General features: G+C 38.9%; 2 protein-coding genes and 1 pseudogene across 5 annotated transcripts in view; 1 reads left to right on the top strand and 2 right to left on the bottom strand.

The window, feature by feature from the left end:
* LOC135549327 (DNA-binding protein RFX7-like) overlaps positions 1–12,204 on the bottom strand; it is a 44,161-nt gene extending 31,957 nt beyond the window's left edge. For all 4 annotated transcript variants that reach the window (XM_064979333.1, XM_064979340.1, XM_064979335.1 and 1 more), the window contains exon 1: positions 11,764–12,204. In XM_064979333.1, the coding sequence (XP_064835405.1) occupies positions 11,764–11,897 (134 nt within the window). In that variant the 5' untranslated portion in view covers positions 11,898–12,204. The remainder of the gene's footprint in view (positions 1–11,763) is intronic.
* A 2,486-nt stretch (positions 12,205–14,690) lies between these two features.
* LOC135542250 (testis-expressed protein 9-like) lies at positions 14,691–20,077 on the top strand (annotated as a pseudogene).
* On the bottom strand, positions 17,534–25,431 carry mns1 (meiosis-specific nuclear structural 1). Its single transcript, XM_064979325.1, has 10 exons — positions 25,277–25,431; positions 23,090–23,314; positions 22,847–22,974; positions 22,260–22,362; positions 21,923–22,152; positions 21,605–21,821; positions 21,355–21,462; positions 21,012–21,269; positions 20,716–20,841; positions 17,534–20,617 (listed from the first exon to the last, which is right to left on the bottom strand). The coding sequence occupies exons 1-10, from the start codon at positions 25,352–25,354 to the stop codon at positions 20,507–20,509; spliced, it is 1,584 nt and encodes a 527-aa protein (XP_064835397.1). The 5' UTR covers positions 25,355–25,431; the 3' UTR covers positions 17,534–20,506.
* Between the last annotated feature and the right edge of the window lie 1,650 nt (positions 25,432–27,081).

The following is a 27,081-nucleotide window of genomic DNA, read 5'->3' as shown; positions in this document are numbered from 1 at the left end:
AAATTAAGGGCTAACCAAAATGCAGGGGATTGTTTGTGGGCCCATCCAAAGACAGTCATTCAGTAATCTGGCAAAAACAAACCTGATAATAAAATGTTGACTAGTGTAAAAATGGAAAAACGTCTTATGATTGCATTCCCTACAAAAATAGACAGGAAATTTCACTCAAGATATTACTGCATTGTCGGAACTAGAAGCACAAGCATTTCGCTACACTCGCATTAACATCTGCTAACCATGTGTATGTGACAAATAAAATTTGATTTGATTTGATTAGATTTGAAGATATAGAACTGCACCAAAACGCAAATAAGGACCAAGACGACAAAGAAATTCTACCTTCGACAGTAGCGGTGAAAATTTCTATAAAATTCTGCACTCCTGAAAACCGCCTCATGTTTGCCGGTGGTGAAGCTAATTTTTAATTCTCTTTGAAGACTATCCTCATTGTGTTTAGATTTCATCCCCTCCTTCCAACAACTCAATGTTTATATCCCAGGACAAATTAGCTCGCAACAGCAAGCTAGCTAAATAGAACAAATTATATAGCAAGTGCAAGCTAGCTAGCTAAATTGCCATAAAGGTTTAATGCTTTTTGACCTGTCCCCAAATTAATGTAATTGGTTCAGAGTTTGTTTTCATATTTTAACCTGCGTGCCGTGATCGTGTTTGGGGTGGGGGGGACAAAATACATTTGAGCACGAGCATAGCCGGTTTGGGTTCCGTGTTACTCAGACAACCCCCTCTACTGGTTCACAAGGAAACATTTGCATATTCAAATCTCACTCTCTCCTAAGATTTTGTATTTCTAGCCAAAAAGAAGAAGAGCCATGAAAAAGCAAGCAGCTCTAGCTCTCGTCACTGTGTGTCAATGCATTTAAGTTGCCATCGATAAAATGCAATTGTGTTTGTTGTCCGTAGCTTATGCCTGCCCATACCATAACTCCACCGCCACCATGGGGAATTCTGTTTACAACATTGACATCAGAAAACCGCTTGCCCACACGTGGTCTGCGGTTGTGAGGCCAGTTGGACGTACTGCAAAATTCTCTAAAACGATGTTGGAGGCTGCTTATGGTAGAGAAATTATAATTAAATTATCTGGAAACAGCTCTGGTGGACATTTCTGAAGTCACCATGCCAATTGCACACTCCCTCAAAAATTGAGACATCTGTGGCATTGTGTTATGTGACAAAACTGCACATTTAGGTGGCCTTTTATTGTCCCCAGCACAAGGTGCACCAGTGTAGAGATCATGCTGTTAAATCAACTTCTTGATATGCCACAAATGTCAGGTGGATGGATTATCTTGGCAAAGGAGAAATGCTCACTAACTGGGATATACATTTGTGCATAACATTTCAGAGAAACAAGCTTTTTGTGAGTATTGAACATTTCTGGGATCTTTTGTTTCATAGGACCAACACTTTTTTAACCCCTTTTTCTCTCCAATTTCATGGTATCCAATTGGTAGATACAGTCTTGTCTCGTCGCTTCCACTCCCGTACGGACTCTGGGGAGGCGAAGTTCGAGAGCAGTGCGTACTCTGAAACACAACCCAACAAAGCCACACTGCTTCTTTACACAATGCCCTCCTAACCCGGAAGTCAGATTACCAATGTGTCGGAAACACCGTACACCTGGCGACAGTGTCAGCGTGCATTATGCCCGGCCAGCCACAGGAATCGCTAGTGCGCGATGGGACAAGGACATCCCTGGCCGCCAAACCCTCTGCTAACCCGGATGAAGCTGAGCCACTTGTGCACCGCCTGCCCATATCATAACCCCACCAACACCATTGGGAATTCTGTTTACAGCGTTGACGTCAACTGCCAAATCAATCCTCAATCTCCCACTGACTCGAGAGACATGCAAAGCTCTCATCGTAACTTTCCAAAGGGCAGTCCAGCACCACCAGAACCAAGCCAAGGACAGATCTTTTCCATGGGAGGCAGCATTTACTTTTGTGCCAGATCTCCAAATGTAGATCATAGGTATCATCTATCACTCAGGCTGTACTAACATTTAGCTGTACTAACATTTAGCTGTACTCACCCAGTCAAGTGTAATATGCACCATTCAGGACAGTAACTTGTAGGTAACATTAGGGCAATTCCATGGTAACAGAATGATGCCAAGACAAGATTTTCCACCTTAATATGCATGCCAAAGAACAAACATTGATTGCAAAGTTAATAAACAAACCATAAAAATCTATGCACAAGAACTACTATGTTCCACAATGTCCACTGACAATGTTACAAAAACACATTTACTTGAACAGTACAGATAGAAAACCTTACAACAGAATGACTAATATCTCTCTCAGTTTTCGTGACCAAGTTCTACAAAAACTCTTAATCTAATCTACTTAATCTACTCTGATTTACAATTCAAAAGACAGCAGAAATAATTAAGTTTTCAACTTTGATGTGAAGTGGATTAACACCTAATAACATCTGGGTCCCTGATTTGTACTATACAGAAATGCATAATTATTAGGAATGTAACGATTCACCGACATGTATAGATATGTACAGTTGAAGTCGGAAGTTTACATACAGCCAAATACATTTAAACTCAGTTCTTCACAATTCCTGACATTTAATCCTAGTAAACATTCCCTGTCTTAGGTCAGTTAGGATCATCAATGTATTTTAAGAATGTGAAATGTCAGAATAATAGTAGAGAGAATGACATAATTCAGCTTTTATTTCTTTTATCACATTCCCAGTGGGTCAGAAGTTTACATACACTCTGTTAGTATTTGGTAGCATTGCATTAATTGTTTAACTTGGGGCAAATGTTTAAGGTAGCCTTCCACAAGCTTCCCACAATAAGTTGGGTGAATTTTGGCCCATTCCTCCAGACAGAGCTGGTGTAACTGAGTCAGGATTGTAGGCCTCCTTGCTCGCATACGCTTTCGCAGTTCTGCCCAAACATTTTCTATAGGATTGAGGTCAGGGCTTTGTGATGGCCACTCCAACATCTTGACTTTGTTGTCCTTAAGCCATTTTGCACGGGATGGCAGCCTTATGTTGTGGGGTGCTTTGCTGCAGGAGGGACTGGTGCACTTCACAAAATAGATGGCATCATTAGGGAGGAAAATTATGTGGATATATTGAAGCAACATCTCAAGACATCAGTCAGGAAGTTAAAGCTTGCTCGCAAATGCGACAATGACCCAGGCATACTTCCAAAGTTGTGGCAAAATGGCTTAAGGACAACAAAGTCTAGATATTGGAGTGGTCATGACAAAGCCCTGACCTCAATCACGTATCAATCCCGTATCAAAATTGAGGGAAAACTGAAAAAGCGTGTGCAAGCAAGGAGGCCTACAAACACCAGCTCTGTCAGGAGGAATGGGCCAAAATTCACCCAACTTATTGTGGGAAGCTACCCGAAACATTTGACCCACGTTAAACAATTAAAAGGCAATGCTACCAAATATGAATTGAGTGTATGTAAACTAGAGGTCGACCGATTATGATTTTTCAACGCCGATACCGATAATTGGAGGACCAAAAAAGCCAATACCGATTAAATCGCCCGATTTTTTAAATTTTTTGGTAATAATGACAATTACAACAATACTGACACTTGTTTTAATTTAATATAATATATCAAAATCAATTTAGCCTCAAGTAAATAATGAAACATGTTCAATTTGGTTTAAATAATGCAAAAACAAAGTGTTGGAGAAGAAAGTAAAAGTGCAATATGTGCTATGTAAGAAAGCTAACGTTTCAGTTCCTTGCTCAAAACATGAGAACATATGAAAGCTGGTGGTTCCTTTTAACATGAGTCTTCAATATTCCCAGGAAAGAAGTTTTCGTTATTATAGGAATAGGACTATTTCCCTCTATACCATTTGTATTTCATTAACCTTTGACTATTGGATGTTCTTATAGGCACTTTAGTATTGCCAGTGTAACAGTATAGCTTCCGTCCCTCTCCTTGCTCCTCCCTGGGCTCGAACCAGCAACACAACGACAACAGCCACCATCGAAGCAGCGTTACCCATGCAGAGCAAGGGGAACAACTACTAGAAGGCTCAGAGCGAGTGACATTTGAAACACTATTAGCGTGCGCTAACTAGCTAGCCATTTCACTTCAGTTACACCAGCCTCATCTCGGGGGTTGATAGGCTTGAAGTCATAAACAGTGCAATGCTTGACGCACAACGAAGAACTGCTGGCAAAACGCACGAAAGTGCTGTTTGAATGAATGTTTACGCGCCTGCTTCTGCCTACCACCGCTCAGTCAGATTATATGCAACGCAGGACACGCTAGATAATATCTAGTAATATCATGAATCATGTGTAGTTAACTAGTGATTATGATTGATTGTTTTATTATAAGGTAAGTTTAATGCTAGCTAGCAACTTACCTTGGCTTACTGCATTCGCGTAATAGGCGCTCCTTGTGGAGTGCAACAAGAGAGAGGCAGGTCGTTATTGCGTTGGACTCGTTAACTAAGGTTGCAAAATTGGTTCCCCCGAGCTGACAATGTGAAAGTCGTTCTGCCCCTGAACAAGGCAGGTCAACCCACCGTTCCTAGGCCGTCATTGAAAATAAGAATGTGTTCTTAATTGACTTGCCTAGTTAAATAAAAGGTATAATTTTTATTTTTTTAAATAAATCGGCACCCAAAAATACCGATTTCCGATTGTTATGAAAACTTGAAATCGGCCCTAATTAAAATCGGCCATTCCGATGAATCGGTCGACCTCTAATGTAAACTTCTGACCCACTGGGAGTGTGATGAAAGAAATAAAAGCTGAAATAAATAATTCCCTCTACTATTATTCTGACATTTCACATTCTTAAAATAAATTGATGATCCTAACTGATCTAAAACAGGGAATTGTTACTCAGATTATATGTCAGGCTAATGTGTATTTAAACTCCCGACTTCAACTGTAGGTATTTTCTCAAAACTGCATTGTTGGTTAAGGGCATGTAAGTAAGCATTTCACTGTAAGGTCTACTACACCTGTTGTATTCGGCACATGTGACAAATAAAATTTGTATTTGAACCATCTCACACCCTGGGTATTCAGCCAATTAGCGGCCGCAGCTGCAGTAAACACTTCCAACTGGTCAAAACCATTCAATTTTGAGATTCAGATTCCACCCAAGGTGTGCTATATATTCATTGATTATGTCATAACAAATTTGTTCATAAATATTGATACATTACTAGCTCACACTTAATCTGCAAGAATGACAAGTTAAGTAGTGGCCGATGGAGATTTTAAAGTGGGGAGACAAAAAACATAAACTACATTGCCCCCCCCACCTAATCTGATAGTGTTAGATGCCAAGTCTCCCTTATGGCTTAGCTCTGGTGCCTACATAACACATACACCATAGACATGCATAATTTACACACACAAACGAGAGAAAGAAGTTAGCTCAGACAGATGCAGCTCATGAGGTCCATCAGGAGCAGATTTGAATTTAGAATGGAAAATTCATGCGTTAATCATATTGGAGACCATGTACACTACAAGACCAAAAGTATGTGGACACCTGCTTGTCAAACATCTCATTCCAATATCATGGGCATGAATATGGAGTTGGTACCCCCTATGCTGCCTTAACAGCCTCCACTCTTCTCGGAAGGCTTTCCACTAGATGTTGTAATATTGCTGTGGGGACTTGCTTCCATTCAGCCACAAGAGCATTAGTGAGGTCGGGCACTGATGTTGGGCAATTAGGGCTTGCTCGCAGTTGCCATTCCAATTCAGCACAACGGTGTTTGATGGGGTTGAGGTCAGAGCTCTGTGCAGGCCAGTCAAATTCTTCCACAGCGATTGACAAACCATTTCTGTATAGACTTTGCCTTGTGCACAGGGGAATTGTCATGCTGAAACAGGAAAGGGCCTTCCCCAAACTGCTGCCACAAATTTGGACGCAAAGAATCGTCTAGAATGTAATTGTATGCAATAGCGTTAAGATTTCCTTTCACTGGAACTAAGGGGGCTTTTCCGAACCCATTCTGTGAGCTTGTGTGGCCTACCACTTGGCGGCTGAGCCGTTGTTGCTTCTAGACATTTACACTTCACAATAACAGCAGTTCACAGTTGACTGGGGCAGCTTGACTTGACTTGTTGGAAAGGTGGCATCCTATAACAGTGCCACATTGAAAGTCACTGAGCTCTTCAGTAAGGCCATTCTACTGCCAATGTTTGTCTATGGAGATTACATGGCGGTGTGCTTGATTTTATACAACTGTCAGCAACGGGTGTAGCTGAAATAGCCGAAACCACTAATTTGAAGGGGTGTGCACATACGTATCTAGATACTTTTGTATACATAGTGTATCGACTCCTCTTGAAAGGGAAAGATGCACATCCCTAATAATTATAGATATGTGATGTATTCATTGTGATATATCCTGAATAGGTACACAAAAAAGGTATAAAAATGCAATATCCTCCTTTGCATGTTAGGTTGTTATTTTACACATTGGCTATTATTCTAATATGCTCCCCCCAAACAAGACCACATTTGGTTGGTATGGACTAGAGGTCGCTCGATTATGATTTTTCAACGCCGATACCTATTATTGGAGGACCAAAAAAAAAAGCAGATACCGATTAAAAATCGGCCTATTTTTTGTTTTGTTTGTTGTAATAATGACAATTGCAACAATACTGAATGAACACTTATTTGAACTTAATATAATACATCAATAAAATCAATTTAGCCTCAAATAAATAATGAAACATGTTCAATTTGGTTTAAATAATGCAAAAACAAAAAGTGTTGGAGAAGAAAGTAAAATTGTAATATATACCATGTAAAAAAGCTAACGATTTCCTTGCTCAAACATGAGAAAATATGAAAGCTGGTGGTTCCTTTTAACATGAGTCTTCAATATTCCCAGGTAAGAAGTTTTAGGTTGTAGTTATTATTGGACTATTTCTCTCTATACGATTTGCATTTCATATACCTTTGACTATTGGATGTTCTTATTGGCACTTTAGTATTGCCAGTATAACAGTATAGCTTCCGTCCCTCTCCTCGCCCCTACCCGGGCTCGAACCAGGAACACATCGACAACAGCGACCCTCGAAGCAGCGTTACCCATGCAGAGCAAGGGGAACAACTACTAGAAGGCTCAGAGCGAGTGATATTTGAAACGCTATTAGCATGCACCCCGCTAACTAGCTAGCCATTTCACATCGGTTACACCAGCCTAAGATCGAGAGTTGATAGGCTTGAAGTCACAAACAGCTCAATGCTTGAAGTATTGCGAAGAGCTGCTGGCAAAACGCACGAAAGTGCTGTTTGAATGAATGCTTACGAGCCTGCTGTTGCCTACCATCGCTCTGTCAGACTGCTCTATCAAATCATAGACTTAATTATAACATAATAACACACAGAAATACGAGCCTTTGGTCATTAAAATGGTCGAATTCGGAAACAAAATGTAGTTCTTTCAGTGAAATAAGGAACCGTTCCGTATTTTATCTAACGGATGGCATCCCTAAGTCTAAATATTGCTGTTACATTGTACAACTTTCAATATTATGTCATAATTATGTACAAGACTGGCAAATTAATTACAGCCTTTGTTAGGAATAAATGGACTTCACACAGTTCACAATGAGCCAGGCGGCCCAAACTGCTGCATATACCGACTGCTTGCACGGAACGCAAGAGAAATGAAACAATTCCCCTAGTTATAAGAAATTCATGTTAGCAGGCAATATGAACTAAATATGCAGGTTTAAAAATATATACTTGTGTATTGATTTTCAAGAAAGGCATTGATGTTTATGGTTAGGTACATTGGTGCAACGACAGTGCTAAATCACCCGTTTGTCGAAGTAGGCTGTGATTCAATGAGAAATTAACAGGCACCACATCGATTATATGCAACGCAGGACACGCTACATAAACTAGTAATATCATCAACCATTTGTAGTTAACTAGTGATTATGTTAAGATTGATTGTTTTTTTATAAGAAAAGTTTAATGCCATCAAGCAACTTACCTTGGCTTCTTGCTGCCCTCGCATAACAGGTAGTCAGCCTGCCACGCAGGCTCCCCGTGGAGTGCAATGTAAGGCAGGTGGTTAGAGCGTTGGACTAGTAACCGGAAGGTTGCAAAAACAAATCCCAGCGCTGACAAGGTAAAAATCTTTCGTTCTGCAGTTAACCCACCGTTCCTAGGCCGTCATTGAAAATAAGAATGTGTTCTTAACGGACTTGTCTAGTTAAATGAAGGTGTTTAAATATATATATATATATATATATATTAAATATCCGTGTCCAAAAATACTGATTACCGATTGTTATAAAAACTTGAAATCGGCCCAAATTAAATCGGCCATTCCGATTAATCGGTCGACCTCTAGTACGGACAAGACCAAATCTGAACTAATCAAGTTTGGACATCATAGTAGAGCACAGTAAAGTACAGCAGAGTAGCATTCAGTGCATTATACTGTACTCTAGTGTGCTTTACTCTACTGTACAGTGCTGTATTGTGCTGATATAGACTCAACTTCTCTTTACTGCAATGTGCTGTCTAAACTTGTGAAACAGATGTCTAAAATTCAACTACTTTTCAATGTCCATGCATGCCTGGTGCTCAGTGGTTGAGGACGCTGGTTACAGTAAATGGAAACAGAGGGGGCTCATAGGTATGTGTCAGTAAGCGGCGGGAGAGATAACATTAACTGGAGAGAGAGAGAGGTCGTCCAGACTTTTCACAATTATGAGCTGAACATGACAGTATGCCAGAGAAAGGAAGGATAGTAGCAGGTGAACCAACTGTGGTGTCATTTCCCATTTTATCAAATGCAATTGCAGTCATTCTGTTATTGCTTTTTCAGTCATTATGTTATAGATTTTGTTACAGAATGACACATTTTAAACATGTAGGTGTTTTTGAAACAGAAAGACAAGTCACTAGGCAATATTTCTTAAACTTACAGAAGGCAAATAATTTCAGCAATATTAAATATTATATATAATATTATATATTAAATATTTCAATGACCTGAAGCATGATATTTCTACCTTTAGATTTTGTGGCTTAGAGAAAGCTAAGATATCACAGGGCGGGTGATATCAATAATACTCTGAGTAGAAGGGAGTGTTTTTGGATTTTCACCCTACAGACATTATTTCCTAAAGGACTTAATGATGAAATGCCTATGTATGTTATGTTGAGAATTTGAACATGAATTATGTGCATATTTAAGATTTGTTTTTCGTATGATGTACCCAATGACGAATGTAAACTTGCTATGTTCTCATTGTGATTTTACAGACGTGTTTCATAAGTCTTATTTATACACTTTTGTAATATTTATGAAATGCATATTGATATATTTGGTGGCACTTATGTTTTTCCCTTTGCCTTCAACCCCATTCAATGTGTAGAACGGATGTGGGAGGGGCTAGGTCTACATAAGGGTCAATTTTTTAAAATTCACAAAAGCTCTGACGAAGGCCGTGAGGCCGATACGTAAGCTTATTAAATATCAGTGATACTATCAAGAGCAGTGTGCGGTTTCATTTTTCCTTCAGCAATATTAAATATAAAATGTTGCTATTAGTTGGCAAGGGTCTTAACTTGAACAATATTGTGTTTTAATGTTATTCTAATAGCTTTTAAGACTTGTTTTGGCAGATGTCCTGGTTAGACGAGGGTTTGGCCGGGGTAGGCCATCAATGTGAATAAGAATTTGTTCTTAACTGACTTGCCTAGTTAAATAAAAGGTTAAATAAAAATAAAACATGTCTTCTAAGACCCCTTTGTTTGACCAGAAATCAAAGCCTTTGCTTTTTCCAAAATTTAAGATAGAAAAGAGCTGAATTTTTTTTTATATGCCCGAATTTAAAAAACATATATAGACTCAATTTTCATTTGACATCACATTTGATGTGCTCCTATAAACTTCACATGTTGGTGCTCATGGGTCCTTTAACATGGAAATGGCCATTACAAAATCTGCATCTTCCATTGTATTTCAAAATACTACTACATTAGCTGTCATCTCATAAAGGGAGTTCCAACAGTTCCCCTGTAATAAAAAAGGACGAAGCAAAACAATTATTTCCATGTTTGAAATGTATTTGCACTATTCCATAACAATGTCTGATGTTGACCATAAAACATCAAGTCAATGTATTGATGATGGAACTTATGCCCATCAAAATAGGGAAGTGATATCCCACGTATGGATCCATGTCATCCAGAGTCACATTCCTTCACACTGGTTTGGGGGTAGCACTGGGGGACACTGGCTTTACAGCAGATTACTGTGCTGAGAATCAACAAATATACTGTAGCGTATTTTCTGATATTATTAACATACGCCTAGGTGGTGGAATTTGCAATTTATGACTAGGCTAAGGTTACATGTTACCTAAGTGGTTATATATTTTTCATATGATGCCCATTAGATTAAAAAAGTTTATTAAAAAAAGTGCCAGTCATGACTTTCCCAATGTTGTAATTCCACAGAGAACCATCCTTGTGCTTCAGTTCCTGATATGTCACTGTATATAATCCAGAACTATTTACACAATATTGAAACCAAGACAAATCACAAGTCGGTTCTGAATGATTGTGCACCACATAATGCAGTGGTATAAGTTATACCATGAACATTAAGTCTGATTATGATAAACATCTGTCAACAACTGTTCAAACGCAAAATGCAAACCACATCTATTAGCATATTATGGATCCTTATGATACTTCATAATTCATGTAGGGAGTATCTATATGAAACCAAAGGATAAGGCAACAGGTGAAACATTCATAAAAGTAAAATCACCATATTATTCAGTGTGCAAATTGAACATTTAATTATGTAAGTTGACTGGGGAATGAGTGCAACCATATTTATCTACAGATCTGTGAAGAGATTAATGTTGAACATAGCCAAATAATATTTTTCAGGTTTGTACTGACACAACATGCAGGTCATTGATTATGTATCAAGATATGGTAAGGTGCAGGGCAGTATGTGCCATTTATACCGCCATGGATTTGAAATACATGTCGAGACATGCAAAAAACAAAAACAATGGTGGTTTTCAACCCAGTTAGTGCAGGCGTGCACCACTGGCTTTCTCCCGTAAACTAACCTCGTTATGACGCGCGTAAGCGTACTAGCTACATACTCTTCTGTTTTCCCGAAAATACGCAAATTGACTAGAGTAAGTTCACTAATGAGGATACCGAAACCATGCACAAAGCACACGTCCAGGCCATATATACACACCTCAGTGGGTCCAGCTAACTAACCGCGAAGTTTCTTGCAACACTCGGGTTGTTAATATTCACCCATTTTGACCCTTTAGTCGAGACCTGTCCACCACCACGAAAAGGAAGCGATAGCTTGCTGCTAATGGCATGAATGTGTCCGACATGCCGCACGCGCTATTCCATAACAAAAACAATTTATATAAAATAACTTATAGTTGACAATATTAGCTCTTGGTACCAAGAAATTAACGAAAAACTGTATAAAAAAATATTATTGTCAACGCCAATCACAAATGTTGACATGTATGTTTACGTTGATGAAAATGAGGTCGAAGGAGGCAACACTCAGTTGCTGCTAGACAGTAATGAGCTGGCTAATTAAATATATGGGCTAGCTAGCTAGAGGTAGCCACACTGTAATGGCAAGACATGTGGAGCTGGCTGAACTAATGTAAGTTAACTAAGCTAACTATCTGGCTAGCAATTGAAGTAGCACAATGCTAGCTAATGGTCGTCCTTACCAGATGGAATTCTTTATTTTGAGCTGCAACGCATTGGCCTCAGTCCCTTGCAGTCCAGGAACTAGGGATGGTAAGGTGCTTATTCCAGAGCCCAGCTTCGGGAGCTGATCATGTTGTTGTTGATCCTCAGTCATCACGATGAGATTCAGGATGGGAGGAAAGGGATCTTTAACATGCAGGCCTCAATTTGGACCTCGAGATAGCAGTTATTTTCCTACTGTACATTACCGACCCACCCGTTCTCATTTGCGATATACGTGGCCTCAGTTCCAGGGTAGAAACGGTGCCGGGAAAACATTGTTAGACGGTTAATTTCGAACACCATGCACAGACATATTTGAAAAAAATAAAAAAAATAATCACAAGTACAGTGGAATACAAAATGCAGGCTTTCCCCAGGATTCCGTCGCAGCCTTGTGGCGACCCGTGCGTTTGCAAACACTAGTGGTGGAAGTGTTTGTGATGCTGACTAGTATTCTGCCAGCAGGACGAACGATGACGTCACATTGAACCCTTCTAAATAAAAGCCCACATTTCAAAATATTGCAATGTGGATAACTAAATCAAAAGATATTTACTTTTAACATGTTTTTGTCTCTACTAACCACATATGTGTAGGTTTGGATGGGGACGGTGTAGCACGGCCTAATGCTTGCTTTTCACTCCGTCCCTTCCATAGCTCCCAATGCAATATACTGTAATATACTGTACATGGTATACATATTGGCTTGTAGAGAGATAACTTTTCTACCTGTCTCAGCTAAAGTGGGGTGGGAAATACTCAGTAGGGTCTCTGCTAACCAAATATGGTTAGTTTTGGAGTGGGACTTTGTTGTACATACACAGGAAGTAGGGGTGCTGCAGCACTGAAAAATCGGAAATAATATTTAATTACTAGTCCTTTTTTAGTGGACAACGTAGCCTTCTTGATTATTATATTTATTTTTCCACAAACGTTTTTTTCCTGTTCTCGTTCTCTATAAGCCAATATGTATCCCATGTACAGTCCCTTACAGTGTATTGTATTGGGGCCTATGTAGGGGAGGAGTGAAAAGCCTGCAGCAGGCCATGTGACACAGTCCACCTCCAAAACTACACCCTTCTCAGTATTTCCCACCCCACTTTAGCTGAGACAGGTATAAAAGTTCTCTCTGCAAGCCAATAAGTATCCCCGTGTATTGAGCTGCAGTGAAAGGACTGGGTGGAGTAAGGAGTCACATTTACTCTGAAACAAGAGACCCATTTAAGTTTTGCAGACTATCTATTGAATAACAAATATTTGTATTTGATTAAAAGTGCATTCATTTAAATATAGCCTACATAATAGCTTTCAACATACCAGTATTTTTGTAAATGTTCAAAAGAAATGATGGTATAAATACAAAATGCCTTAAAAAATCTATATTCACAGTTCAGCATGTCTCTGCATGGTAACTCTTATTTCGAAGAAAGAAATGCACGATCGTTCTGCCAGCATAATATCCTACTGCTGGGAGAACGGTAATGTGATGCTGCTCCTGCTGCTGCTGTCAGGCATCGGTGGCGCAGGCGCAGACTGCACGAATGAAGAATAATGTGCTTTTTTGGGGTTGTTTTTACATGACCGTGGTGAGCAGACAAAAAGTGACCAGCCAAGTACTGTGTGCCTACAGTAAAAATGCATGAATGATCAGTACTATGGACGTGGTCTTCAATAATCCAATGAGTTTGTAAAATAACATCTTGAAATGTCTATTTAATTTAAATGCAATTATTTGCAATCAGTGGTGAACAAATTAATATATCTATAATGGCATTATGCCCCATGTATAGACATGCAGCGAATCTGTTAGCCTAAGTAAGGGCTGTCCCCCTACACATTTGCACATTTCATGTTTAGCAAACAACTCAAATGAATGTGTTCATTGGTCCACAATGGGCCCTAACATCATCTTTTTCTTAAACGTATCAAATTCAACATTATGGAAAACAGCGAGCACAGCAAATGTGCGTGTTCCTTCGCCTTGTCGCACAGCGGAGAAAAATATTTGGCCACGACTTGTTGCTATGCAACCGCAACGCCACCCGCCAGATTCAGCACCACAAAATGTCTGTAAGAAGAATGCATGCGGTGAGTCAATGTATTGTTTCAAACAACTAGCTAATTACAGTATTATACTGCTAAAACAACATTAACATACCCATTCACAAGTTAAATACAAGAAGAAATAACTAGCTATAACCACCTTTGTGTCCTAGCTATACCGCGGTTTAAGATCTAAGTTAGCTAACGTTAACTGCTAGCTATATAACTGTAACTTTATATTTATTATACGCTGTCTGACTTTCAATGAAAGCGTTGTTCCTTTGAAATGTTATATGCCTGTTGGCTAAAAGAACCAACAACTACTATATTTTTAATGAGCTACCTAACTGACTACATTTGTTTATTTAGCCCAAAAGACTCATGTCATCCAAGGCAGAAAGGTCTCAAGGACCTCAAGGAGGAAGATCTGTGAGGCGTCCAGCCTCTGTCCCCTCAAAGAAACCATCCACGATAGACCTACTTGCTAAAGAGGAGGAATACAAGTGAGGTTCCTTGCCCAAACATCTGTTGAGTCAATGCAAACTGTATCATATGAGTTGCTGTAACCAGATGGCGATAGTAATAAAAAAAAATCATATTTCTTCCATTCCAGATGTATAAATGCAGAGCTGGAGGCAAAAACAGCCGAACTAGTAAGGTAAGCGGAACAGGTTATGGTAAGTGGTTTAAGATAGCTACCTGGCCAATTGACACACTTCAGAACAACATAAAACATTCATTTTTAGACATGTGTGTTGTATTTAAACGTTTTGTCCTGATTCTTTTTTCTTTATTTTTTTGAGTGACCAAAATTAAGTCTTGTCAAAGTCAATCTCTTTCCACCTTGATGTTGACATTGAGGATGAGGAGGAAGATTTCAGGTAATAAAATATTGCATTGCTCAAAACGTATAGCATTTCAGTGTAGTAGACTGGATAAGAATATATGAGAACTGCCTATAATACAAATGTATTTGTCTTTAGGAATGTGAACATGCTGGAATCTTCAGTTATGAAGCCCACTTTTAAGGTGCAGTATTAAATTCAGTTTGATACGTAAAATGTAACATCTCAGAGACACAAAGGTAATGTAATCAGTTAGTAAAACTGGGGGAAAATTTCAATTGTATTTCCTTGATTCCGCACGTCCTCTTCAAACCTCATTTCAAACCCCATTGGATGGGAAGGTCAGAGGGGCGGGACATCTGACTTTCTCATCCAATGGGTTTTGAGGAGGCGAGGAATTAAGGAAATCCAATTGACATTCTCCCTAAGTCATATTCCATTGCTCAGGTAATGACAAAGAAAAGGGTCACATCAAAATCCAATTCACAAAATAGACCTGGATACCAGAGAAAAAGACAGTAAGAATGTTGTCATTGTCACAAATGTTTGCACAAATATCTATTGGAAACATTGGAAGATTGTGAAAGGTAATGGCTTAATGAGTGTCCAGCGTTGTTGATATTCAGTTCCTTATGTTTGTTATGACTTTTTCAACTTTTTGTTTGAGTTGTATTTTGTTTATTTGTTACTTTATTTCAGAACAACAAAGACATCTGCAGTTGATGATGTTGCATTTCTTAAAGATTGTGTGGATTTATCCTTGGCTAAAACAATATGTAGACATTGAGGGGAAGCTGGATGATGGAGATACTCATGTCAATCTTATGGAAGACATCATGCGCTGTGTTGGTGATGAGATGGGATCAGGTGAATTCTGATTTAATTTATTACACTTTCTGTGGCTTTCTCACAAATTTACAATATCTCATCTGGAGCACAAGAATGGATCTTTTCAAAAACATTAATTACAAAAAAATAAGTTATTTATCAGAGTTCCAGAATATCAATTGTTTCAGCCTTAGTTCATCGAGCTTCTCGCATATCCTAAAAATTATATAATTCTTTATGTAACTATAGTATACCTTTTTTGGTGTGCTGTGTTTCAGATGCACAGATCCGTTTTCTCAAAGCAAAACTTTGTGTAAAGCAAGAAGAATTTAACCGGCTATCATATGAGTGCAACATAAAGGTAATGATAGAAATATGAGAGATGGAAATTAGTTATATTTTTGAGTAAAATGTAACATTGAAACAAGAATAAAACATGTACTTATTCAAGGATTATGCAAACAGTAGTTTAAGCACCAACATAAAGGAGGTCGAGGAGGCTCGAGCAGGACTACAGAAGACCACAACTTTCAGCAAACCCAGAGAGAGAAACACAGAGCTTTAGCGGAGGAGTCAAACAGAAAAGGTGATGGGCTCCAGCAACAAGTAACTGCTCTACAGCAGGTGGGTGTCGAGGATAAAACAGTTATTACATTGATTATCTTTCTAGTTAGTCATTTGATAATATTAAACAGCATATATTGTAACCATGAAAGTCCATGAACAGTGACTGAGAGAAACCTAGATGTGTATAGACAGCAGTTGAGATAGCTGTTAATGTCTTATTGCTGAATGGGGAGGGGGACATTATACAGCTTAGACAAGATTGTTAATAAAGGATGAAATCAACCTCTCAGCAGGGGAATACCTGGCATGGCCTCATTAACATGGTCAGCCTGTAAGGTGAACCTGTCCTGCAGCTGGCGATAGTACGGCGCTCATATGACAGATATCTTTTGAAATCAGAGAAATCCCACATTACATATTAAACAGTGAACTTTGTTTGTACTGAATGAGCTAAAGATGAAACAGTACAACATATAAATATAAATTGGGGCTGCAGGTAGCCTAGTGGTTAGCGTATTAGGCTAGTCACCGAAAGGTTGCAAGATTGACTCCCCGAGCTGACAAAGTAAAAATGTCGTTCTGCCCCTGAACAAGGCAGTTAACCCACTGTTCCTTGTCCGTCATTGAAAATAAGAATTTGTTCTTAACTGACTTGCCTAGTTAAAATAAAGGTAAATAAAAAATCCCTACACCACCACATATACACAAAATGTTCAATATCACAATGTGTCTGTACCTTTGTGTGTCTCTTCACAGTCCCTGATGTTCCATAAGGTGTATTTTTACCTGATTTTTAAATCATATTCTACTGCTTGCATCAGTTACCTGATGTGGAATAGAGTTCCATGTAGTCATAGCTCTATGTAGTTCTGTGCGCCTCCCATAGTCTGTTCTAGACTTGGGGACTGTGAAGAGACCTCTGATGGCATGAGTGTCCGAGCTGTGTGCTAGTATTTTAAACAGACAGCTCTGTATATTGAGCTTGTCAACACCTCTTACAAAAACAAGTAATGATGAAGTTAATCTCTATTCCACTTTGAGCCATGAGATTGAGATGCATGACATTAATGTTAGCTCTCCGTGTACTTTTAAGAGACAGTTTTGCTGCCCTGTTCTGAGCCAATTGCAATTTACCGCAACTCCCTCTGTGGCACCTGACCACTGTCGTGTCTATGGCTATGCCGGATTAAGTGATATGACATGCTATTTTATAAAATAATTTGTCTGTTATTAATATTACCTGATTAAGATAACCATGTAAATGTAATTAACTAGAAAGTCGGGGCACCACGAAATAATGTTTATAGAGCTGTTATCTTCCGAATAAACTCTTAAAGACCTGGTAATCTTTTACCTCAATAGCAGTCAATATTTAATCGTCGCCTTATTCAGTCTCATCTGAAAGTTGTAAATTCTTGGTTATCTTCACAAACCCTGGATAACAAGTTGAATCAGCAATACAACATTTTGTTTAATTATTTATTTACTAAATAATCACACAGAATTACATCTACCCAGAATGGATCAGGATCATACATTGATTACAAATTATGTCATAAAAGAAAATGTCCCTAGTGGACGGAACAGATATGACGGCTGGTTACACAAAGAAAGGGGTTTGGGTTTTGAATGAAAGAGCGGGAAGACTGAGTAACAAAAGGGAGAAGCTATGCTATCGTAAATACAGAATCTTATGCATTCCAAATAACCGCCCATTTGGAAAAAGGAAAATGCAATTAATATTTACTCTGAACTTCGCTTCAATAGGTTGGTCGTAGATGGAAGGCCGGGTTGCCCAGCAGGGATCTCTTGTCCTCTTGAAGTATGTCTCTGGTGGTAAGCTGGATACATTGTAGTATCGTTGTGTGTGTTAGATTGAATACGTCGTTCGTCCTTTCCTAGCCCAAGTTTACAGCGGCTGCTGCTAACTCAACGGCTAGGAGGTATCACTTCTGGAGTGAATAAGAGTTCAAAGTTCACACCAAGCCATACTTTTAAGCTCGTGCTATATTCTGGCTGGTATAGTTGAAATTCCTCCTTTCGGTGTGTCGATCGTCACCTTCACATTGAACACGATGCTAATTGAGCCCTTTTAACGTAAGACCGTCGTCCTCACGTCCTCGGAACAGTAAGTTGAATTTTTGTCAACGGGTTTATATAGTGGTGAAAGAAGGGCGTGTTTCATAGTTTACAACCAAAGTCTGTTCACTTGGGTGAGTGAGCAGAGTTTCTCTATGACAAACCGTTCTCTCATTTAAGAAGCTAAAATTACATTTAATCTTTTCACAAATAGTTTCATATTTAAACATTTAAATTGCACACAATTCCATGTGAATCTGATAACTAGAATGTATCGACTTTCCAAGATAGTTTATGTCATCCTGTCATTAGTAGTAATATCTCAGACAACAACTGATCTGAGATCATATTCATTAAGTACCAACGCATGTTTTCAACTGGTTGGATTACCGAAATATGGTTCCGTTTCCCACCTTTCAATGTTACCAGACTCTATGTTACAAATTCTTTACAAGAGTCAACTCTATAAAGTAGAGAGAAAAGGTTTTATGGGGGTCATAAACCTCCCCCAACAGGCCAACGTCATGACACCACACTACTGAACAGTAGTCTAGGTGTGACGAAACTAGGACCTGTTGGACCTTCCTTGTTGATAGTGTTGTTAAGAAGGCAGAGCAACGCTTTATTATGGACAGACTTCTCCCCATCTTAGCTCCTGTTGTATCAATATGTTGACCATGACAGTTTACAATCCAGGGTTACTCCAAGCAGTTTAGTCACCTCAATTTGCTCAATTTCCACATTATTCATTACGAGACGTAGTTGAGGTTTAGTGAATGATTTGTCCCAAATACAATGCTTTTAGTTTTGGAAATATTTAGGTCTATCTTATTCCTTGCTACCCATTCTGAAACTAACTGCAGCTCTTTAAGTGTTGCAGTCATTTCAATCACTGTAGTAGCTGACGAGTATTGTGTTGAGCCTTATTCAAAGCCAGTGACATGTCGTTAGTAAAGATTGAACAAAAGCATGGAACCTGGTCAGTTTGACATGGAAAGAGCAGGTGTTCCTAATGTTTTGTACATTTAGTATGTCCACTCCCAAAGAAAAGAAGAATGAATGGTTGATGGCTTCCTATTGCTTAGTCACAACAATTATCGGTTTAATTTACAACTATTCACATTTAATTTCTGAAATATAACATTAATGAGTACATGTGATGACAGTCAGTTTTTGTAGCTATCTAACCAAATATTACCATTATCATAACAGTGCTTTTGAAAATGTGTGTTGGTGCGCTATAAAAACGTTACACAAAATGCTTTTACTGATTTAGCTTGCCCCCGTGCGTGTTTAACAAAGGAAATTGGGGGTTTGAAGAGAGCACAAAAACAGGCAGCAACCAATCACAGTGCCATAGAGGTAAGACTGAACAGAGGCTTGGAGGAAGTTGAGAGGTCCAAGACACAACTGACCAAGCTCAAGCAGATGAGCAAGATAAATTAAACCACCCATCAGTGCATTTAGTGATTACATCAATCATTTACACTAAATTGTATTGATAGATAGTGCTATGCTATTAGTATAGTTTAGATTTTGGTATTCAAGTTTGGCTTCTGTCACTTGTTGTATAACCCAGGTTAAATAAACTTGTTTTATGTCTATCCTTTCCAAAAGGACACAGTAGACCAGGAGCATAAAACAATTAGAAACATTAAAAGCCAAAAACAAGAAGCTGGAAAAGCAAAAAGCTGAACTGATAGTGGGTTGTAAAAAACAGCTCAAACTGATTGATACACTGAAAAGGCAAAAAGTAAGTCCTCATATTAACTGCAAGTAATTGTTACAAGGCAGTATCATTATTGATATTTCTCCTTATCCAACTGATATATTTTTCCTCTTGCTTGAGCAGATGCATTTAGAAGCTGCCAAGATGTTGTCATTTACAGAAGAGGGATTCATGAAAGCTCTTGACTGGGGGAAATCATAAAGCAATACTGAAAAATGTATGTAATACAATCCTGCTTGCCTTGAATGTATTCTTATGGTTAGCAACAACATTGATTATGTGTCCTTTTATACAGACTATATTTTTAATGCAGTTGTATTTTAAAAGTTTAGCATTTTATTACAATAATGGGTTAAATCAATTTAAACTGTAGTTGCATTATCACCTAATAAAGGAAATGGTGTAGTTTTTGTTTATTACCAAATGACTTCAACTGAAAATTGCTGCACCTCCATGATAGGATTTAAGGTGTGGTGATATGCAGCTAGTGGGATACAAATTAGTCTTTGCAACTTAATACATTTTTGAGTACACCATCGCCATAAGAAATCCACCATTTGATACACACAAAAAACACACTAGACAGCATCTACCCAATAATGCCATCTAGTGGTGTAGTATAGAAAGTGGTTATTCACCATCTCCCCAGCCCTCTTCATCAAAGATGTCAGCCTGTCGCTTTTGGAAATTGCTTCTGAAGTCCTCATCAAAGTGTTCAAGGTCATCTTCCCGGAATATGCCCTTAACATTTGAAAATAACAGTCAGTTTCAAAAGTGGGATCTTCCTGGAGCAACACTTGCAGTTGAACTAAAAACGAACACAACCTCCTCTCCCTTACCTTAGGTAAATAGCCCAGAAGTTTTGTGGCATGGAGTTTGAGAAGGCTTTGCCTTTCCTCCTCAATGATCTGTCGACGCAGTGTCTCCCTCTCCTGTTCCATTGCTCTTTCTTCAGCCTCACGTTCCTTGGGAAGAGAGATCAAACTTACATTCAACAAATGTTCCTTAAGGTACCTACAGACTACCTCTGAGGCAGACAAAACAGTGTTAAACAGAAAAGCTTCAGTTACAATAACACCACTTTGATGTTGGTAAAGAGTGCATAAGTGTTCATGATAAGAGCAATATACTGTACCTTGTCAGCCAGGTACTGCTGTCTCCTGTCCTCCAGCAGTTTCTCCACAGCCCTCTTGTGCTCAAGCTGCTTCATGCGACGTTTCTGCGCATTCATCTGCTCTATGCGGTCGTCCTCAGCAAACTTGGCCATCATCATCTGCCTGAAGGCCTCCTCCTCCACCTTCTCAGCCTGCCTCCGCATTTCCTTGAAGGCTATTTGCTCTTGGCAGGTCTGCTGCAACTCCAGCCTCTGTCTGATTCTCTTCTCCATATCTTCCTGTTAACCCATTTAAAAAGGGTTGAACCCTCTAAAGGCAGTTTGGAAATTTAGGAAATTATAAAATGTGGAAATGCTTGCTTACGATTTGTTTCTGCCTTGCAGCTTCGGCTTGCTCCTCCAGACAAAGCTCTTCACGAACACGCTCCATCTCGTCACGCTGCTGCCTTTCCATTTCAATCTTCTCAGTGAGCTAGAAGAAAGACATTCCTCAATGGCCATCAATAATGTATTAATAATTTCTCACTTTGTCCACAGAAAAAAGACTAGAACATATTCTTAACTATGAATATAGCCAAAAGTTACACAAATTATGTGACTTTTCTCCCTCTTACCATCTGGTGAAGATGTTCTTTTGCCTGCTCTCGTTCTCTGACTTTCTCCATTCTGCTCTTCTCCTTATGCTGCTGGTAACTGGCAAATTCCAGGATGCGTCTGTTCTCAGCCTCCATCTTCTCCCGCTCCATCAGTCTCCACTCAGTCTGCTGGCTCTTGAACTCCTCTATGTACCTTTGAGTGGCTGTTATCTTTTCCAGTCTTAACTGCCTCTCCCTGCAAATAAGAAAGGTCATTTGATTTCATTATATACTGATTACTTGATCAAGCAGGAAACTTAACCAAATTGTGAAAACAGACTGCCACTGCCCACTCACATTTGATCCTCCTCATAGATCTTCCTGACGATTTCGTCAACCATGAGTTTCTCCTTGAGGAACTCCTCATAAGCCTCCTGTCTCTTGTGCTCTTTCTCCTCCAGCTGCTGTTCCAGCTCCTGCTGGTACTGCACTACCTCCTCGTAGCGCTTATGTTCTTGCTTCTCCTGCTCCATAGAGGCCCGCTCATGCTCGCTCTTCATCTTACGAGCAATATCAGCCTCCTGACGCTAATGTCAGAGAAAAATATGGATTCACAAAAAGCACAACCAACAAGTGTTTTGGTTCAAGTCTCAAATATCTCTTCTACCCTGGGAAAGGACATTTATGAACTTACCACTGTCTCATATCTCATAGACTCCTTTTCAGCAATCTGTGCGGCCCTCTCCCGGTTTAGGTATGCAGACTTGAGCTGCCCCTCCAACTCACGGAGTTCAACACTAAAATTAAAAAGGAAACATTAACAGCAACATAAAACATCCATCCTGCAACAACTATGGACAGATTAATGTTGATACACTAACCCTAGGATTTTTATTAAAGCCTGAAAGGCACTTTCCCATCGGGCAAGTCAGGAGTATTTTTGGGTTGACCGAAGATTATGATCACTTGCCTGAAAATGTAAATTAACTATTTTACATGCAGCAGTTCCATATATTGCCTGCCTTTCCTCTACACATAGAGGAGGAATCAGAAAGATCAATACTGAAATTTGTGGTATTTTGGTTATCAGTAAAAAATTAAAAAAAACATCTCAGAGCAGGCTAAACTTGCCCAACTGCCATAAATTGATTGTCTTTCAGCTTTAGGCTACTGGAATTCGTTGCAGTTGCCCAATGGGGCAACCTCAGTTCACTTGACCCAGGCAATAGGAGGGCAACCCTTAATGTCAATCTCTGCCAAGCCCCTCATGTTGGGACTTACCTGTTCTCTTTTATATATTGCCTCATTTTTTCATCTCTAAGCTTTTCATAGCTGATGCGGGCCAGTTCTTGTGCCATTCTTTCCTCTTGTTGCAGTTGCTTTTCCTTGTATATTCTCTCCTCCTCTGCCTGTAAGAGTCAGATGAAGCAAGCAATTACTTTTAGGACCAGTTTCGCTGACACAGATGAAGCCTCGTTGTCGTTTAAGCAGGTGCTTTTCATGAATGCTGTGTGAAAGCGATACCTTGATGAGAGCATCCTCAATTTGGCTTTCGTGCAGCTCGTCTTGCACCTTGCGTAGGTATCGCTTCTTTTCAAGTCTCTCCTCACTCATTAGATTGGCTTGCATTTGTCTGTCCTTAGTGATGCGTTTTGTCTGGTCTTCTCGTTGCTCCTCCTGCCGTCGAAATTCCGAGATCACCCTCTGCTGCTGACTGTGCTTCATGTTGCGCCACTGGCTCATTGAAGCCTTGAGGAAAGACCGCATTAGTTCATTTTGGTCAATGTATCAAGCAAATATTTTTTTTTAACCTTTATTTAACTAGGCAACTCAGTTAAGAACAAATTCTTATTTTCAATGACGGCCTAGGAACAATGGGTTAACTGCCTTGTTCAGGGGCAGAACGACACATTTGTACCTTGTCAGTTTGGAGATTCAAACTTGCAACCTTTCGGTTACAAGTCCAACGCTCTAACCACTAGGCTGCGCTGCCGCCAGTGGTTATAATAAAAGATAAATAAACTTGAGTACCACTCAAGCTAGCTAGCTAGCCAGCCTGGCTTACTTAGCACTAACAGCTAGGTCAGGGGGTTTCAAAGTGGGGTCTGTGGACCAGATCAAAATATTATTACAATTTATCCTTTTTTAATGAATATTGCTAGCGCCAACATAATCACCCAATTTTATACAAGGAATCTGTGTAAGTTTAGAGGGTGCAATACAATGTAATATCATGAATCGCTATTGATGCTCTTAATAACCTCTACGGGATCGGTATACCTATACCGGGACTGTTGAGCGAACGTGTGCTAATGTGTTTAGCATGACAGTGTAAGTTACAGCAAACTTCCCAGGACATAGACATGTCTTATATGTGCAGAACACTTAAATTCTTGTTAATTTAACTGCACTGTCCAATTTACAGTAGCTATATTACAGTGAAAAAATACCATGCTATTGTTTGAGGAGTGCACAACAGCTTTTATCACGGCAACTGATTTGATACATTCACCTCTGAAGGTAAATAATGTAGTTACATTCAGTAATCTTGCTCTGATTTGTCATCCTAAGGGTCCCAGAGATAAAAATGTAGCATAGTTTTGTTTGATAAAATCAATGTTAATATTCAAATGTAGGAACTGGTTTGACAACTTGAAGTTTAAACCCCTGCTGTCTCAACACCCACCCTGCAATCTAGATGTGTGAAGGTTAGTGTATAAGCTAATGATCCATCATGTATGACATTCCTGGGAGTGTGTAAACTTACAAAAAATGATATGGTAATACGAAATGTATGTTCTCTATAGTTATGTACTTGAAAATGTATCAATTGACCAATTCGGCAGACTTGATACAAAATACTGCGTCGTTTTGCAATGCTCCACTGGATCAACAGGAAACTTGGCATACACTGCTTCCACCTGGTGGCCAAAATCTAAATTCTATCAAAGATGATGGGGGAAGAAAAAAAAACAGAAAAAAAAACATGCATTGTCTTTTACCAGATCTAATGTGTTGTATTCTCCTACATTAATTTCAAATTTCCACAAACTTACAAGTAGTTCCTTTCAAATGGTATTAATAATATACATATCCTTGCTTCAGGTCCTGAACTACATGCAGTTAGATTTGGGTATGTAATTTTTGGCGAAAATTGAAGGGGGAAAAGGGTCAAATCCTTAAGAGGTGCACGTGCCTGGGAGGCACAGGGATATAGTATCCACAGTGCTCCATCAATGATCAATTTGTTCAACTGGATTCTTCTTGTATTCCTCAAATGTTGTTTTTAACATAATGCACTGTAATTTAAGCTTTAAAACGGTGAAATATTATCTCTGCCCCAAGGCAAAATGTGTAGAATTGCAGGAAATGTACTTAAACGGCAACATTTCATCTTGAATGTTATTTCCCGGTGACCGAGACTTGGTTAGTCCGGCCGTGCACTGCAGTAATAGTACAACTGCTTGTAATCCTCTCTTTTTTTAATCGCACTGTAAGTAGGAGTTGTGTTCTGGTATTCTGATGGGTCTATCACAAAATTGGTCACCGACGCAAACAAGTTTGAAGTTCATGAGTCTCAGCGAGCTAGGTAAATTAACTAAAGTTGGTTCGTTCTCAGCTAGCTGACGTTAGCTAACGACGTTAACCATCGAATAGCTAGATCATTTTCATGGAAAACACAATAAAACAATCTACAGCCAAGTAATTTACCATCATTGCGTGGAGCTGTTGCAAGCCTCTCGTTGATTTGTATGTTTTACCAGGCAGAAATGTAATAATCTTCTTCATCTACCACTTTGCTCCATTTGTTTAGCTTCCAGTCGTCTTGGTAACATCGCGCCTTTTGTGCCTAACAATAAACTCGAATGTAATTGGTTAAAAAGTCCTCCGGTCTTCCCTAAGGTAACGTTACAGGTACTGCGCAGAATCAGTTAAGTTATTGACACAATTGTTCAAACGTCAGACAACATATCACCCACACAAGTCCCAATTCTCAACCATGCTGACATCAGCTCCAAAATAAATACAATTATAGTTTGTACAAAGGATATGTATTTTGTAGTTTAATTTAAAAAAGATGGACATTAATAATAGGATTACGCCGGTCCTGTTAAAAACTGGACAAATTATTTTAGAAAAGTATTCAATTGGCAGGTCCTTAAGGATGGGCCTAATATGGCTTGATTTCAGATTACTGGTATATAAAAAGTTAGAATTTACCCTTCGGTATATAATACATCATTTACCCTTCTGATCGATGCTGTGGACAGATGTATTGTCAGTAAAGCCGTCTGAAAGTATTATATTACAATGTCTTAAAATATTCACATTCCTTTAATTTTTCCAAATGTTGTTGTTGTAGTCGAAATGTAAAATAGATTACATTTCGATTTTGTCGTCACTGGCCTACACACATATCAAAGTGGAATGATGTTTTTCAAAATATCTACAAATGAATAAAAAATGTAAAGCAATCGAGTCAATAAGTATTCAATCCCTTTGTTATGGCAAGACTAAAGTTGAGGAGTAAAAATATGTTTCACAAGTCACATAATAAATTGCATAGACTCACTCTGTGTGCAATAATAATGTTTAAACATGCTTTTTTAATTACTACCTTATCTCTGTACCCCGCACACATTCAATTTTCTGTAAGGTCCATGAGAAAACTGAGGATAGATCAGCAACATTGTAGTTACTCTACAACAATCTAACTGACAGTGTGAAAATAAACATGCATCCTGTTTGCAACAAGGCACTAAAGTAATACTGCAAAAAATGTGGTAAAGCAATTAACACTGTATTCAGGACGAAAGTTATGTTTGGGGCAAATCCAATACAACACATTAATGAGTACCACTCCATATTTTCAAGAATTGTGGTGGATGCACCATGTTATGGGTATGCTTGTAATCGTTAAACTCCCTTGTCCTTTTCAGGATAAAAAAAAATAAACACAATGGAGCAAAGCACAGGCAAAATCCTAGAGGAAACTCTGCTTCAGTCTGCTTTCCATCAGACACTAGGAGATGAATTCACCTTTCAGCAGGACAATAATATTAAACACTAAGCCAAATTTACACTGGGGTTGCTTACCAAGACAGTGAATGTTCCTGAGTGGCTGAGTTAACAGTTCTGACTTAAATCTACTTGAAAATCTATGGCAAGACCTGAAATTGGTTGTCTAGCATTGATCAACAACCAATTTGACAGAGCTGGAAGAATTGAGAAAATAAATGGGCAACTGTTGCACAATCCAGGTATGGTAAAGCTTAGAGACTCCGCTGTAATCGCTGCCAAATGTGCTTCTACAAAGTATTGACTCAGGGGGTTGAATTAGATATTTCTGTATTTCATTTAACACATTACAAAAAAAATCTAAAAACATGTTTTCACTTTGTCATTATGGGGTATTGTGTGAGATTTTTTATTTATTTAATCCATTTTGAATTCAGTGTGTAAAATAAACAAATGAGGAATACGTCAAGGGGTATACTTTCTGAAGGTATATCTCC

This window comes from Oncorhynchus masou, chromosome 1 (assembly GCF_036934945.1).
Source record: "Oncorhynchus masou masou isolate Uvic2021 chromosome 1, UVic_Omas_1.1, whole genome shotgun sequence".
Taxonomy (NCBI): domain Eukaryota; kingdom Metazoa; phylum Chordata; class Actinopteri; order Salmoniformes; family Salmonidae; genus Oncorhynchus; species Oncorhynchus masou.
Note: the sequence above shows the minus strand (reverse complement) of the source record. Positions and strands in the feature narration are given on the sequence as shown.